Raw genomic sequence first — 14,769 nt, forward strand, 5'->3', positions numbered from 1 at the left:
AGACAGAGTTAGAAAGAGCTTGGTTCCCTGCCCGCTTTGAAAATCCCAGCAGCACCCAACCCTGAGCAAGACAGAGGTGTAAACAGAAGCCAGGCCTGTGTGAAGTGTAAGACGGCGATGAAGATGGTGCTCCGAAGAAACAATATAATTCCGTTCAGAAAAATCCACATTTTGCCCCAAATCAGATTTTTTGCACTCAAAATAATTTCAGGAACTTGTGAAAATATGTAACATTTATTTTGCATGAACATACTTTGTGCATGTGCTTTATTCTTAGTTTTTCCAGAATTTAGCAGCGGGGTTAGTGGCAGAGACCTCTATAGGAAATGTACACCCATTTGTGAAAAAGGGCCTTGTAGCTACTCAGACGGCCAAAGAAGCAACGCCTTCTCAAACAACAGAGCCAAGAAGCAGATTTTCAAGTGTGCCTTCAGAAAAATGAAATAAATGGCGAGAGCTGAGCTTCCTAGGAACCAAAGGTAGACATCAGCTTCTATATAAAATTCTCCCTGTTGTGCAGAAAATAGTTCTGATCAAAGGAAACTGTTTGGAAATGCAGAAGAGGTTCAATATCTGAACAAGCTATTTAAACAATACATTTTATGGGCACCGGTGAAACAGAACCTATATTTTGTTAGTGGCACTCGCTCTCTCTTTCTTGGGGGAAATCAAAGCAGAAGGTGGGAAAAAACATTTTGGCTCGTTTCTTACCAATACTCTGTAATACTCTGTATTGTCAACCCTGCTTTCGTGAAAAAAAAAGTCTGCCACCAATAAGTTTCTGTGTTCCTAAACCCACTTTTTCCAAGATAATGTAAATGTGGGAACATTGCAAGGGGGGTGGGATAATCAAGTCATCCTCTTATACCTTCCAGATATATTTAATTAGATATTTATACCCCACTTTTCTCCCCTCTGGAGACCCAAAACAGCTCCCATCATTCTTCTCTTCTCCATTTTGCCCACCCTGGGAACTAGTAGGCTAGGTTGAGAAGGGGCGACTGGCCCAAGGTCACCGAGTGAGCTTCCATGGCAAAGTGCGTGATTTGAACCTGGGGCTTGCATATTGTAATCCAGCATTCAAAGATTATGTAAGCCACCTAGGATTCCCATAGGGAGAAAGGTGAGGTATAAATAAAGTTACTAAATAAAGAAAAGTCTGCTCCCCCAGCTGCTTTCCTCTCAGCTGGACATATTGCTGGTTTTGGAGTTCAGTGTATCTCTGCTGGATATCTGCAAGGGAGAATCAACGGGCAGGGAAGGGTTAATCTTCCTTTCCTTTTCAGAGCTCCTATGATCAAATGATCCTGAGCAATGGCTAACAGAATAATAAAACCACAGGAGTTAGACATGTTAGTCTGTAGTAGCAAAATAGTAAAGAGTCCAGTAGCACCTTTAAGACTAATCAACTTTACTGTAGCATAAGCTTTCGAGAACCACAGCTCTCTTCGTCAGATGCACGGAGGGTAAGAAGAAACTGGCCAGCTATGTATAGGTGGTGAGGGGAGGGGGGAGTTGATGCAAATCAGTTTGCTTCTGATAATGAAATCAGTTACTTTTGATAATGAGATAACCATGCATAGTCTCTATTCAATCCAAGCCTGACTGAGTCAAATTTACATATGAATTCCAAATTTGTAAATGCAAATTTGACTCAGTCAGACTTGGATTGAATAGAGACTATGAATGGTTATCTCATTATCAGAAGCAACTGATTTCGTTATCAGAAGCAAACTGATCTCATTATCAGAAGCAAACTGATTTGCATCTACTCCCTCCTCCCCTCACACACACACATATATATATGGTCAGTTTCTTCATACCCTCCATGCATCTGACGAAGAGAACTGTGGTTCTTGAAAGCTTATGCTACAGTAAAGTTGGTTAGTCTTAAAGGTGTTACTGGACTCTTTACTAGAATAATAAAATAATTTCTAAAGGAAAATATGGTAGACAAATTTAGCAACCAACAAGGGTGTGACACTGAGAGATCTCTATCTTTTGGTGCTACACCTCTGAAGATGCCAGCCACTGCTGTGGGAAACGTCAGGAACTACAATGCCAAGACCACGGCTATACAGCCCAGTAAATCCACAACAACCAACAAGGGTCATTTCCACATGTCTTGGCATAAACTCATGGAACGAGGGTGTCTTCATGGCACAATTTCTGACATCACCGTGCCACGATTCCATTTTCGTGGTGCGATGACATCAGACGCCCTCGTTCTGTGAGTTTAGCGCTGTGCCAAGACATGTGGAAAAGGCCAGGGTTATATTTGGATCACTAGCATTAGATAGGGAAGAAGCATCCCCTTAGAATTATTAACCGGAGCACAAGTTAAAAGAGGTAACATCCAATCATTCCTAAGAACAGTAAAAAGAGGAATTTCTGGTATTTTATGAGACAGTGGCCGTTTTCACGCCAGGCAGACTCTTGTCGTTCCGGGAGCTTGGAATGACGTTCCGTGGCCGGTAAGCAGTGTGAAAACGGCCGAAGTGTCAACACGATAAATCTGCCATTCAGTACAGGCCGTTGGATGTCTCAAGCATTTTAGCTCAATTATATTTAAGTCTAGCTCAGTTTAAGTTTCGCTCAATTATATTTAAGTCTATCCTACTTTGATTCCAACTTCTACTCTAATATAAATACAGGGGTAGGGGAAGACAAACTTATCAGGGCAATACTTTTACCTCAACACAAAAATAATATATTTCCCCCCATCTGTTCTTTGTTTAAAAAATAGCTTACAACTGAGTGAATATTTACATGCCTGCTTAAACATATGAATGTATAAATAATAGCATTCTACTGTCTCCACTGTAGGTCAGAATAAAAATTTTCCAGGCTATAAACTTTCATAAGTCAGCAGGGTTTTTTTTATTGAATTCCAACATTATACAAATACTGTGTCCTTACATCAACTTCACATTTGGAATCTGTTTTCTGTTCGCCCTTAAATCCACCCCCATCTAGGGTTGCCAACCTCCAGGTGGTGGCTGGAGATCTCCTGGAATTGCAATTAATCTCCAAGCTGCAAAGATCCGTTCCCCTGGGGGAAATGGCGGTTTTGGAGGGTGGAGTCTATGGCATTATCCCCTGCTGAGGTCTCTCCGCTCCCCAACCCTTGCCCTCTTCAGACTTTACCCCCTAAATCTCCAGGAATTTCCCAACTTGGAGTTGGCAACCCTATTCCCAGCAGAATAAGAGCCCTTGAGTATATATGAGGTTTTCCAGACTGAAAAATCGAGAGAACTGAGGCCGCCGTAGACATGTGAGAGAAAAGAACGGAGGGAAAATGTTCATGAGATACGCATGTCATGTTAGGAAAGCCTGAATGGGTCTGCGTCTCCTTTCATTGGGGAAATGGAACATCCATCCTAGATATCGGTTCCGCCATTTATCTCACCTGGCATTCCCACTGCTTCTAGTTATAGCCTTAATTAGGAGAGCAAGATTGGAGCCCAGAAGCACCTTAAAGACCAACTCCCAGGGCATAAGCTTCCGAGAGTTAAAGCTCCTTTCATTCGCTACGAGTTTTAATTGGGGATGCTGTGAATTTCACCCCGGTATCTGGCGTTCGAACTTACTGTGTTTGACAGTATTGGTCAGACATGAGCCAATAATCCAGGCTGCTCGGTTCATACTGAACAGCAACAAACACCGGCCAAACAGGTTTGCGTTGGTTTTTCTTTTCCAAAACTGTGCATGCTCAAAGATGTCACCAGTTCAAGCCGATCAGCAGTCATTCGTGTCATTAGGGACTTCTTGGATGAACATTGAGGGTAGGATTTTACGGAAAGTATTTACTTGAGTGATTTATAAGACTTGCACGACTAATTGTCTATTCAAACAACTGCCTGCTGAGAAGAGCAGTTGCACAGCAAGGATGGGGGGAGCAGAAGAACTCAATGTGGCTAAGTGAGAACGTGCGTGTGTGAAAAGCCAGTTGTGCTGAAGAACATCAAAATACCACCTCTCTGTTCACAACCTGCAAACAGATCGTGAGCCAAACCAGAAGGTGTTACAGCATCCCTTGTTTTAATTCCAGCCAGTTTGACTTTTGATTTGATTAAGGATGGGACGGGGGGAAAGGCCACTAGCCTGTTCCTTTTCAATACAAAATGAACACAAGGATTGCACAAACAGAAAATCCACACTCCCCTATGGGGAAGACGTCCCAAAATTGTCTCTTAATGAAGCGAGGCACTCCTTTTTACTCAATCACGGTGGTCAAATGATGAACACACTCCATTGACCAGCCCCCAGTCGGGAGATTCCACAAAGAGGACGCCAACCCTGCAGGGAGGACGGAAAGCCACCGTACGTGGATTTCCTGCCCAGCACAAAGGGTTGGACTAGATGGCCTAGATAAGGTCCCTTCCAACTCTAGGGCCTCTTCCACGTGGTGAACTTTACATCAGGCTTTCTGTGTATTCAACCCCTGGGGATTGGATCTGCTTTATTAATATTAATCGGTTCTGGATCCACACTGCTTCGATTCTTTAAATCTACACTTTGAGGGAGTTGAACCGAAGTGGTGTCTGTTTATTATTTCTGCATTTAAAAAATGACTCGATTTGGCTGCGGGCTTTGAGGACTTGTCAGTTTCCTCAGTTGATTGCTGAAGAAATAGTCTTTTTTCAACGGCACCGACCTTGCAAGGCTGCCATTTAATTTTTTAAAAATCAGAAAAGAACTCGATTGGTTGCTGTTCAACCAATCAGGAGACAAGGGGATAAAGGGACAAGTGAAAGGCAGGGGCAGGGGCAGGCCTCACACCAAGGAAAGCATTCTGCCCTTCGAAAAAAGCCCTGGTTTGACTTTGCTGGGGGGGGGGGGGAATCAGAGTACATGCACAGGGAGAAAAGCTGCAGAAAAGCTGGAGAAAGGTCGATTCTGCGGTAGCTGCAGCCTTTCTCTGTGCAGAATGTTAAAAAGTCTGAGAAGCAATTTGGATACTGAATCGGAGTATTTTGACCATGCATGCAGAAGTCTGGAGAGAAATCGATGCATTATGGGGCCAGAACCAATGAAAAAGCCCCGTGTGGAAAGGCCTAGGAATCTTACTAACTTGTGAGAAATAATGGGGACATCCTCCCCACACACACACCAGGTGTCATGTCGTAGAAAAAGAGCTGGAGAAACTCATTAGCATAACTCATTAGCATAGCTCATTAGCATATGGCATGCCCCTTGCAATCATTGGAAGTGTGTCATTAGTATAACTGATTTGCATACACCACACCCCCTGACATCACCTATCCTGGCTGTTTTGGACCGAATCTTGGCCATTCAGGGCCGAAATTGGGCCCAAAATGGCAAAAAGGGGCTGAAAATGGCTGAAAAGGGGCCTAAAATGGTCATGATCGGGCCGCAGCTGAGTGGGAGAGTGATCCACCACTCTTCAGAGACCCAATCTGGGCCGTTTTGGCCCCAATCCAGGTTGAAATGGGCCCAAAATGGCCGAGTCAGGTGGGCTGGGCCACCTGTCATGTGACCTCTTTGGGGAACTGGCAGAACTGTGTTCCTGCGCGTCCCCCCTCAAAATGAGCCCTGCCCCCCCCCACGACACAGAAAGCAGACATGCACTAGTAATGAAAAAGTCAGGGCTTCCACGAACAGCATCATCTGATAAACCATCGGTGGCGCTGATAGGATATTAAGGGGATATATTCCAAAGCCAGGAGTAATTGCTGTCACCTAGCTAAGGCAGAGCAAAACAGAGAAACAAGATGTAGAGAGAGAGAGAAGAAGGGGGAAACAACAGAGAAGGCTATGGCCTTGGGAGAACATCCCAGAATTGTTAGACTGGCAGCGAGAACTTCGAGAGAGAGCAGGTGGAATAGACTCCGTTCCCGATCTGCTGCTTCCTTATACCAGTCACTTGACTCAGAGGTGGCCCCAAAAGATTTTGGTACCCGAAGCAGTCAAGTGGTACATCCCTTAACATTGGCAAAAAACACCAACACTAAGTGAACCATTGACCATACGCTGCCCTTTCATAGTATCACCTGTGACAAGCCATCAAGAACCAAGCATCCCATTAACGCTATTATTATAATCAGGGCTTTTTTTCAGCGGGAACGCAGTGGAATGGAGTTCCGGCACCTCTTCAAAATATTCGGCCATAGTGCGTGAAAATAATATTATTTCAAAGAATCCCGTGTGTTTCTTCCTCATTTCCCTCTTGAGAGTTCCACCACCTCTTTTCCCAGAAAAAAAACCCTGATCATAACGCCAATCAGTACCAAGAGTAACAAGAGACGCAGATAGGCACAGCTCTGGACTCCACAGACTGAACTCTAGAAGTAATGATGTTTTGAAAAAGTGTGTACGTCAGAGGCAGTGCTAGAGTCTTCCAGAATGGGAACTGAGGAAATTTGGTTTACGTAATGGGTGAAGCAGTTTCCGGGGCACAGACGATGAGGTAAGGTACCATTAAAGAAATCTGTTGGCTCTTTGTAGTTGTGCTTTTGTTCTGTTTTACTTTCTTTCATTTGCTCTATCTTTTCATTTTTCCATAATAAAAAATAATAATAATACTAATTTGGGAAAAAAAGAAAATTGAATAATATTCTTTGGCATTAAGAGTTGGATACAATATTAAACCTTTGAAACACATTGAAATAAAGATGTGTCGCGTTATGCTAGGAGAGGCTGGTTTGGGGTGGATTGTTTCTCCCCTTGCTTTAATTAATGGGCCCTCCTGTATTAATTAAGTGCTGTCACGTTGCAACTAGAGATGGGCACGAACCGAAATATGAACCAAAGTTCGTGACAAACCGGGCCAGTTCGTGGTTCACAAACTGTCAGTTTGTCAGAGCCCATTTCTGATGAACCGCCACGAACTTTAGGCTGATTTGTTTGGTTCAGTTTTTTATTCGTCACTGCAGACAGTCTGGTGCGGATCAATCAGTTTCCTAGACAACAGGGGATGGACTTCTTGCAGACCTTCTGCAGATCTGGAAGTGACGATTTGCTGGCCTGGATGTGATGTTCTCACGGACAAAATGAACTAGTTTGCGAACCGGGGCAGGTTCGTGAAAATTCGTGGTTCGTGAAATGTGATGAACCACAAACCACATGGTTCGGTTTTTTCCAGTTCGTGCCCATCTCTAATTGCAACCAGTCTGCGGCAACCCCTCATAGTGTTTTCAAGGCAAAAGATGAGCAGAGGTGGTTTGCCATTGCCTTTCTCTGTGTAGCAACCCTGGACTTTTCTGGTGGTCTCCTGCTTATCTGGTGGCTGAGCCTGCTTATGTTCTGACAAGCTTGGGCTAGCCTGGACTATTCCAGTCTTGTCCATTGTATCCTCCATTTTGCCTCCTTTAATTAAGAGCACATCTGTATCTTGATGTGAACGGGCCTGTGTTTGGTGTGGTTTTGTGATCCTTTCGGACTGGCATTGAGAAGCAGGAAGAGACAGTGTGGAGGCAAAGTAGGAAGGTGTCCCTAGTGCTAAGCATTTTTCACATACATTGGCAGGGTAAGGAAACACACAAGCCCCTTAACAAAAACTGTCATGGCTCATCCAAAAGATTAGTTTTAAGATACTGCAAATGGTCTTGCAACAAGAGTCATGACAGTTAAACCAGGACTGAATCCAGAGACACTGAGAAGTTTCAGTCTATGGATTACATGGAAGAAAATGGTCGAAACTCCGGTTCCAAAGCAACATCTCAGTAGTTGTCCACACCATCCCAGGGAGCTATGCCAAAGGGGGACCAACAGACAGCATTGTAGTGCACCTAGAAGGAAACTTTTCTGGGTAGCCCCTGGAAAAATCTAGCTTTGCTCTGGGACAGGACAAAATAAAAGTCCCTCCACCAAGACATCTGCATTTCCCTCCCATCACCACAGAACCCTTGTTTCCAAAATTCATTCTATAATCTACGAGATCCATTTCCCCTTCCAGGGCAGAGAATAGAACCCATGTTCACACCCTGCCCACCCTCCCCTATCTGCGCACCCCAGACCCTCTTCTCTGTCAGAGAAAACCAGGAATCCTGATATGGATTGTGTAGGCCTTAGGATGTAGTCTTTGGTCTGGTAGCCAGGTCCAAATTAAATACTAACCAATAAATTAGATTGTCCACTAGAGGGCACTGTTGTCTTAGGCCATTCCCCATGTTGGGGGCTCGTACCCTTGAGGCACAGTTGGTATTATGGTCCCCTATCTGATACCAGACAGGGGAAGTAAGGACCAGTGGGCAGAGGCTAAGGCCATGGTAACAGTAAGGGTGGAGCTGTGCTTCCATGATGAATGACAGGGAGAAGACAGGCTGCCCTCAAGACAGCCAGGCAGGCACTGTTACTACAAAAACAAAAAAAGTAGGACCAGCCAGGGATTCTTTCCCGAATGGCAAAAAAAAAAAAAGAGCAAGTGTTGAGAGACAGTCCTATGGCACTTGACTGTACACAAACCCACACAGTTTTGTTGTGACAAGCAATGTGACAACAGTATCATATTGCCGAGGATGAGAGAAAATGAGGAACTCTCTTGCCGTTACCACAGAGGCCGAAAGCATTTGTCGGTTGATTGTGTTATCATAGCACCAAAGCCAACCAAGGAGGAGAGATTACACTGCTTTCCGTGCAGTGGGGTAAGTCTGTCTTCTGATAACCTGTTTCGTGGCCACCGGGGCCCAGAAAGGCCTCGAGAGAAGCCCCGGTGTTGTTGCAAGCAACTTAGCGATTGCTATGGCAAGACAGGGTGCTGTTCAATACTTCTTCCTCAGTGACGAGTGGAGAAATGCGGCATCTCCAAGATGAGCAAGGAACAACAGGAGGCGATGGTGTCTTCTTCCCGGCACTGAAGGGTCCTCCCCGGTTGGAACTACTGCGTCTCTTGGGGGGGCAGGAAGGGGTTAGTGCCCCCCTACGTTGCTCTTTCCTGTCGTAACCCAGTCAGCAATGATGAAACTGAGGCTCATTATCATGAAAACGAAGCCTAGGGCGGCGAAACAGGCGGCCTGGGAGGGAAGACGAAACAATGATTCCTGAAGTAAAGAGTTTACACCAGAAGTTCTCAAACTCGGGGGGGGGGGTCACAAGCCAGTAGTGGATTGTGACTCTGAGCTTGCAGAGGAAGCTCTGAAGCCCCCTCCTCTCAGCCGTGGGGAAAGGAGATTGGAGTTTCTATATTTATTCCTCCCCTTCTTTACCCTGCATCCCCCATTCATTCCCAGAGATCCGGTTCTTTCCCCGCCACCAGAGTGTGGGAGGACGCACCCGTGGTAGGGCCTAAAAGGTAGGACTAGTTTAGACGAGGGTCCCATTTCAAAAATGATCACATTAATCGCCTTGCTTGCTTCCATGAGAGAAGAGGGAGTGATACTTTGGTTTAAGGGGGGAAGGCGGGAGGAGAGATTTCCGTTCAGAGTTCTGACCAATTCTCTTCAAAACAGCCATCAACAAAACATCCCCTCAAATACTTTCCTTGTTGGTACCTAAGGATCTTGGGTTTGTCACACCTACCACCGCATCTCCCCAAGCACGATGCCATTCTGCATTGCAAGCGGAACGTAACCATCCTACCTGACGAAGTACCCCACCCCAGACTTTACCTAAGCAGGGCAGTGTGCATCAGGAGGGCATGAACACTCCCATCCTGCAGTTACTCCACTGGTTACCCATCAGTTATCATGCTCAGCTCAAGGTACTGGTTATCACTTCCACAGCACTTCACAGCTTTGGTCCAGCATACCTAAGGGACCTCTTCCTATGCTCCTCCACAGCAGTTTCGCTCTTCCGAACAGGGGCTGTTTCCACACGGCTTACCTTATTCTGCAAAATAGCGAAATCTCGCGCAAAATCTCATGAGTTAGACGGTTATTGCGCGAGAAGACGCGATAACAGCGTCTTCTCACGAGATTTCGCTATTTTGCAGAATAAGATAAGCCGTGTGGAAACGGCCCTGGTCTCCTGCAGGTGCCACCCTGCACATCGGCAAAATCTACAGCAGCCCATACATGGGCTTTCTCTGTGGTGGCCCCCACCCTGTGGAATAGCCTGCCTGAGGAGGTCAGCAGAGCCCCCACTCTCCTGGTTTTCCGCAAACGATGCAAAACCAAATTATACAAAAAGGCTTTTTACTCAGATAGGAGGGCTGTAAAGAGGGGATCTCAGATGATCCCCTAATGAGTTAGGAACCATAGACCTCACCACTATGTTGTATTGGACTCGGACTAAGGCTATGTCTTTGTGAACTTGTATCTATTTACTCTACGGCATTGTTTATGGAAATGTCCTTGATATTTTGTCGAAGGCTTTCACGGCCAGAGAACGTTAAGTTGTTGTAGATTTTCCGGGCTGTACGGCCGTGGTCTTGGCATTGTAGTTCCTGACGTCCTTGATGTTGACTGCACTAATCTCACACTGTGTAATCCGCTTTGAGTCTCAGTGACAAAGGCGGACTATAAATGACATAAATAAATAAACGAACGAACGGACATCAGAGGGAGCACTTGGCATTTTTCAATGACTAGACTGGTCTCCTTTCCCAGCCTCAAAGAACCAAGCAGGGGTTCTTATCGCATTAAAGCCAGGTTGACAGTGCTGCAGGCAAGCTGGCCGGCTATATTTAATTTTGTTTGGCTTGGCCTTCCACACCACACTCCTCTTCTGAGGAAGCTAACACACCCACAGGCACATGAAGTGCATTATTCCCTGAATTATTCAAAAGGGCTTTTTACTCAGATAGGAGGGCCGTATTATAGGGAGGTGGTCTCAAAGAGATGCGTCACTAATAAATCAGAGACCACAGACTTCACGTCCTATCTGTTGCTTTAAGTATGTGCTCCTATGTACGACCTGTGCTTTAAGTATGACCCTACTGGGTAGTTCTATGTTGTCGAATGTCAGCCCTAGAACTGCGTACGCTCTGTTTCAGCATTTCTTCAACTCTGTATCGGATTTTTGCTAATGTTATGTCTTTGTAAACTTGTATTTATTTACCCTACGGCATTGGTTATGGAAATGTCCTTGATATTGACTGTGCTAATCTCACGCTATGCAATCCGCCTTGAGGCTCAGTGAGAAAGGCGGACTACAAAATATAAATAAAATAAAGTTCCCTTGGAGCTGAGTCAGACACTTGGTCTATCAATAGCTTGTCTTCTCTGGCAGGCAGCAGCACTGCAGGGTCTCCGGTACAGGCCTCCCCCATCGCCGACACCCTGAGCCTCTTTTAGCTAGAGATGCCAGTGACTGAATGTTAAGACCTTCTGCATGCAACTGACCCCTGGCCCCTCCTCTGGTGTCGAACATCTTTCCTGTCCCCCCCAGTGCTTCCTATCATGCCTCCTCTCTGCAGCTTCTGGTACCTGGATTTTAGATTTGGACAACACCGGTTCTTTCTCATTTGGGACGATTCGGACGTAGAAGATGCCAGGAAGGATAAAGATGAGGCTGGGCGCTGAGGTGGCACCTGAGGAAAAGAAGAACTCGGAGTCAGATGGAATTCTTGAGCACACAGCTGTCCAGCCTTTGAGCCATGGCGGGAAAGAGGGGCAGTGCCGGGAGCACCTTCCTAGGGCGCTATCCTTCCCTCCTGGCCACCCATGGCCGATCGTGATGTCTGAATGTTTGGAGGGAAACTTCAGAGTGAGTCAGCATTACCTCAGCAGACCGTCACCCTTGCGTATTGTGTGTTTCACAAACCATCACCCCTTCTGTGTAGATTGCAGGCAAACTCTTTGATTTGGGCCTCTGGATAGAGAGGAGGAAATGCTCCTGCCCTTCCCTTAATGCCATTTTCCTGATTAATTATGTGCTCCTATGTATTAACTAAGCTTTAAGTATGAGAGAGAGCCAGTTTGGTGCAGAAGTTAAGAGCGGCAGGACTGTAATCTGGAGAGCCAGGTTTGATTCCCCACTTCTCTGCTTGAAGCTGGCTGGGTAACCCTTGGGCCAGTCACAGCTCTCTCACCTCCACTGACCTCACAGGGTGATTGTCATGAGGATAATAATAACATACTTTGTAAACCGCTCTGAGTGGGTGTTAAATTGTCCTGAAGGGCGGTATATCAATCGAATGTTATTATTTTACAAAAACAGCATGTGCGGGGAGCTATTTCACTGATCAGGCAGCTCCATGCAGACGATCTGCGCACAGGTTCTCCTCATGGACCAAAGAAGTCAGCAAAATAACTCGCCTCCACGTGTTGTTTTTGCACAGGAAAATGTTTAGGGGGGAGGCAGGAATGCTCCCTCCCCTTGGGGTGCCGTTCTGAGCTTTTTTCAAAAGATATATGTCCGCAGGGAGCGTGTTAAACCACTGACTGCCTGTGCAAAAATGTATTGTCTAGCGAGACGCTAAGTTGTGGTTTATGACCACGAAGCGAACAGGGAGGAGAAAATTGAGAATATCTCTGCCTGCCAGCATAACATCCACGCACAGCTTCCATTTCTTTTGTTGTTTGCAGGTACTTAAAACCTGGGCATGGCCAGTGGGGCAAACCAAAGGGCAGGAGACGAACGGCTCTTGGCCCTTGGGATTTAGCCCATGACCACAAATGGGCTGCCCACTGGATTTACGACCATCCCAGGAGTTAGTGTTGTATATTTTTGTTTTCTCTTCTTGGTTTATTTATTTAAATTATATTTTTATATAAATATAAAATTAATATATAAATATATACATTAATATAAATATATAAATTATATTTTTCTGCTTTTTTCTCTTTTTTCCCCATTATACAATTTTATTTCTAAAACAAAAAAGGGGTACAGGAAAGAAAAAGAAAAGAGGACTAGAATTTTAAAAGAAAATATTACAAAGCTTTTTGTTACAAGGGCTATCGGAGTACTAAAGAGAGCTGCTGTAGCCCAGTGGTTAAGTGGTTTGGCTGTGAATCAGCACTCTACCGGTTCGAATCCTACGACTGCCATGAGCTCAGTAGCTGGCCTTGGGTAAGCCATTCCTCTCAGCCCCAGCTGTATTGTGGGGATAGTAATAATAACACGAACTTGTTCACCGCTCTGGGTGGGGCACTAATCAGTCTAGAAGAGTGGCATTTATGCACAGTTGTTATTATTATTCAAATTTCACACGACACAATCAATAATAAATAAAGATCACATGTTATCATTGATTGGACTTGCTGAGCTGATACAAGTTTCCACCAGAGACCTAAGAATCAGCCAGGTACCGGTGTAATATGTACGCTGTTCCACTGTCTTTTGCAGTTCTGTAGGTGTTATTATTAAAATCTTACAACATTTAAGATATCTTTTTTCAAATCAACAACATATACAAAATTCAAACATATTTCCACCCCTGACCTAGGGGAAAAAACACATCATTACCCTTATCTTATCTCTGCCTTATATATTTCTTAACGATATTTCAATACTGGCTATAATAAATTGTATTCTACTAATTACATTGATCAGATTAAAAAACATATCTATCTATCTATCTATCTATCTATCTATCTATCTATCTATCTATCTATCTATCTATCTATCTATCTATCTATCTATCTATCTATCTATCTATCTATCTATCTATCTGACAGATCAATAGACAGATCGATAGATCGATCGATATACTTTTCTATTCTTTCGTTATATAACATCTATCTATCCTCCATCTCAAAAATTTAAAACTTAAAACAAACAATATCTCTGGGATTTTTTTTCTTGTTAGCCACTTCCGGTCCCCAACAAAGAGGCATAGAAATGCTTAAATAAATAGACCACCAAGCCAGGAATGCAGCGGGTACTTACCAATGACACCAAAGATGTCCCTGATGTTGGGCACAAAGATGACAAGGAGGTTGACCAACACAAGGAGGAAGGTGGCAATGACGGCGTGGCGAAGCCAGCTGAAATCTTTCTTGTGGAAAAGCAGCTGCTGAACAGCCCTGCGGATCTATAGGGGACAAGTATCGTTTGAGCAATGCAAGCGGCAAAAGACAGACACACACACCCTTAATCCACTGCTAAAATTATGGGGGTGTACAGAGAATAACAACAACAGCGTTCGATTTATATACCGCCCTTCAGGACAACATCACCCACTCAGAGTGGTTTACAAAGCATGTTATTATTATTCTCACAACAATCACCCTTGTGAGGTGGGTGGGGCTCAGCGAGCTCTGGAACAGCTGTGTCTGACCCAAGGTCACCCAGCTGGCTTCAAGCAGAGGACTGGGGAATCAAACCTGGCTCTTCAGATTCAAGTCCTGCTGCACTTAACCACTACACCAAACTGGCTCTCAATAATAACATTTGATTTATATACCACCCTTCAGGACAACTTAATGCCCACTGAGAGTGGTTTACAAAGTATGTTATTATTATCCTCACAACAATCACCCTGTGAGGTTGGTGAGGCTGAGGGCCAAGCTACACGTGACGAATGACACTTGAACGGCAAGTGCATTTCTCCCTGTTCACTTGCCCTCCACTCAATCCACTTGCCGTTCAAGTGTCATTCGTCATGTGTAGCTTGGCCCTGTGAGAGCTCTGAGAGAGCTGTGATTGACCCAAGATCACCTAGCTGGTTTCAAGTGAAGGAGTGGGGAATCAAACCCAGTCCTGTTGCTCTGAACCACTACACCAAACTGGCTCTCTGGCTCTGTCAAAGTTTGAGGCAGCTGTGTGGTCAGAGAGGCCAACGTCACGCTCAGACTCCATCAAACCCTTCCTACCTCCTTTCTGCTGTACCTGGGACTCTTTGAGATGCCTGGGCTACCAGCCCCTGCATCCCAGAACCTTCCTGTGAGGAAGAGGGCATAGGCAGGTTGCTCTCCAGATCCA

At 45.0% G+C, this 14,769-nt stretch overlaps 1 protein-coding gene across 3 annotated transcripts in view; it reads right to left on the minus strand.

Moving 5' to 3' along the window:
- Positions 1-7,530: 7,530 nt before the first annotated feature.
- The window catches only part of SLC38A5 (solute carrier family 38 member 5), a 76,921-nt gene continuing 69,682 nt past the window's right edge, over positions 7,531-14,769 (minus strand). For all 3 annotated transcript variants that reach the window (XM_055003232.1, XM_055003230.1, XM_055003231.1), the window contains exons 14-16: positions 13,735-13,879; positions 11,328-11,431; positions 7,531-8,975 (exon numbers count right to left, since the gene is read on the minus strand). In XM_055003232.1, the coding sequence (XP_054859207.1) occupies positions 8,871-8,975; positions 11,328-11,431; positions 13,735-13,879 (354 nt within the window). In that variant the 3' untranslated portion in view covers positions 7,531-8,870. The remainder of the gene's footprint in view (positions 8,976-11,327; positions 11,432-13,734; positions 13,880-14,769) is intronic.

This window comes from Eublepharis macularius, chromosome 19, assembly GCF_028583425.1.
Source record: "Eublepharis macularius isolate TG4126 chromosome 19, MPM_Emac_v1.0, whole genome shotgun sequence".
NCBI classification, from domain to species: domain Eukaryota; kingdom Metazoa; phylum Chordata; class Lepidosauria; order Squamata; family Eublepharidae; genus Eublepharis; species Eublepharis macularius.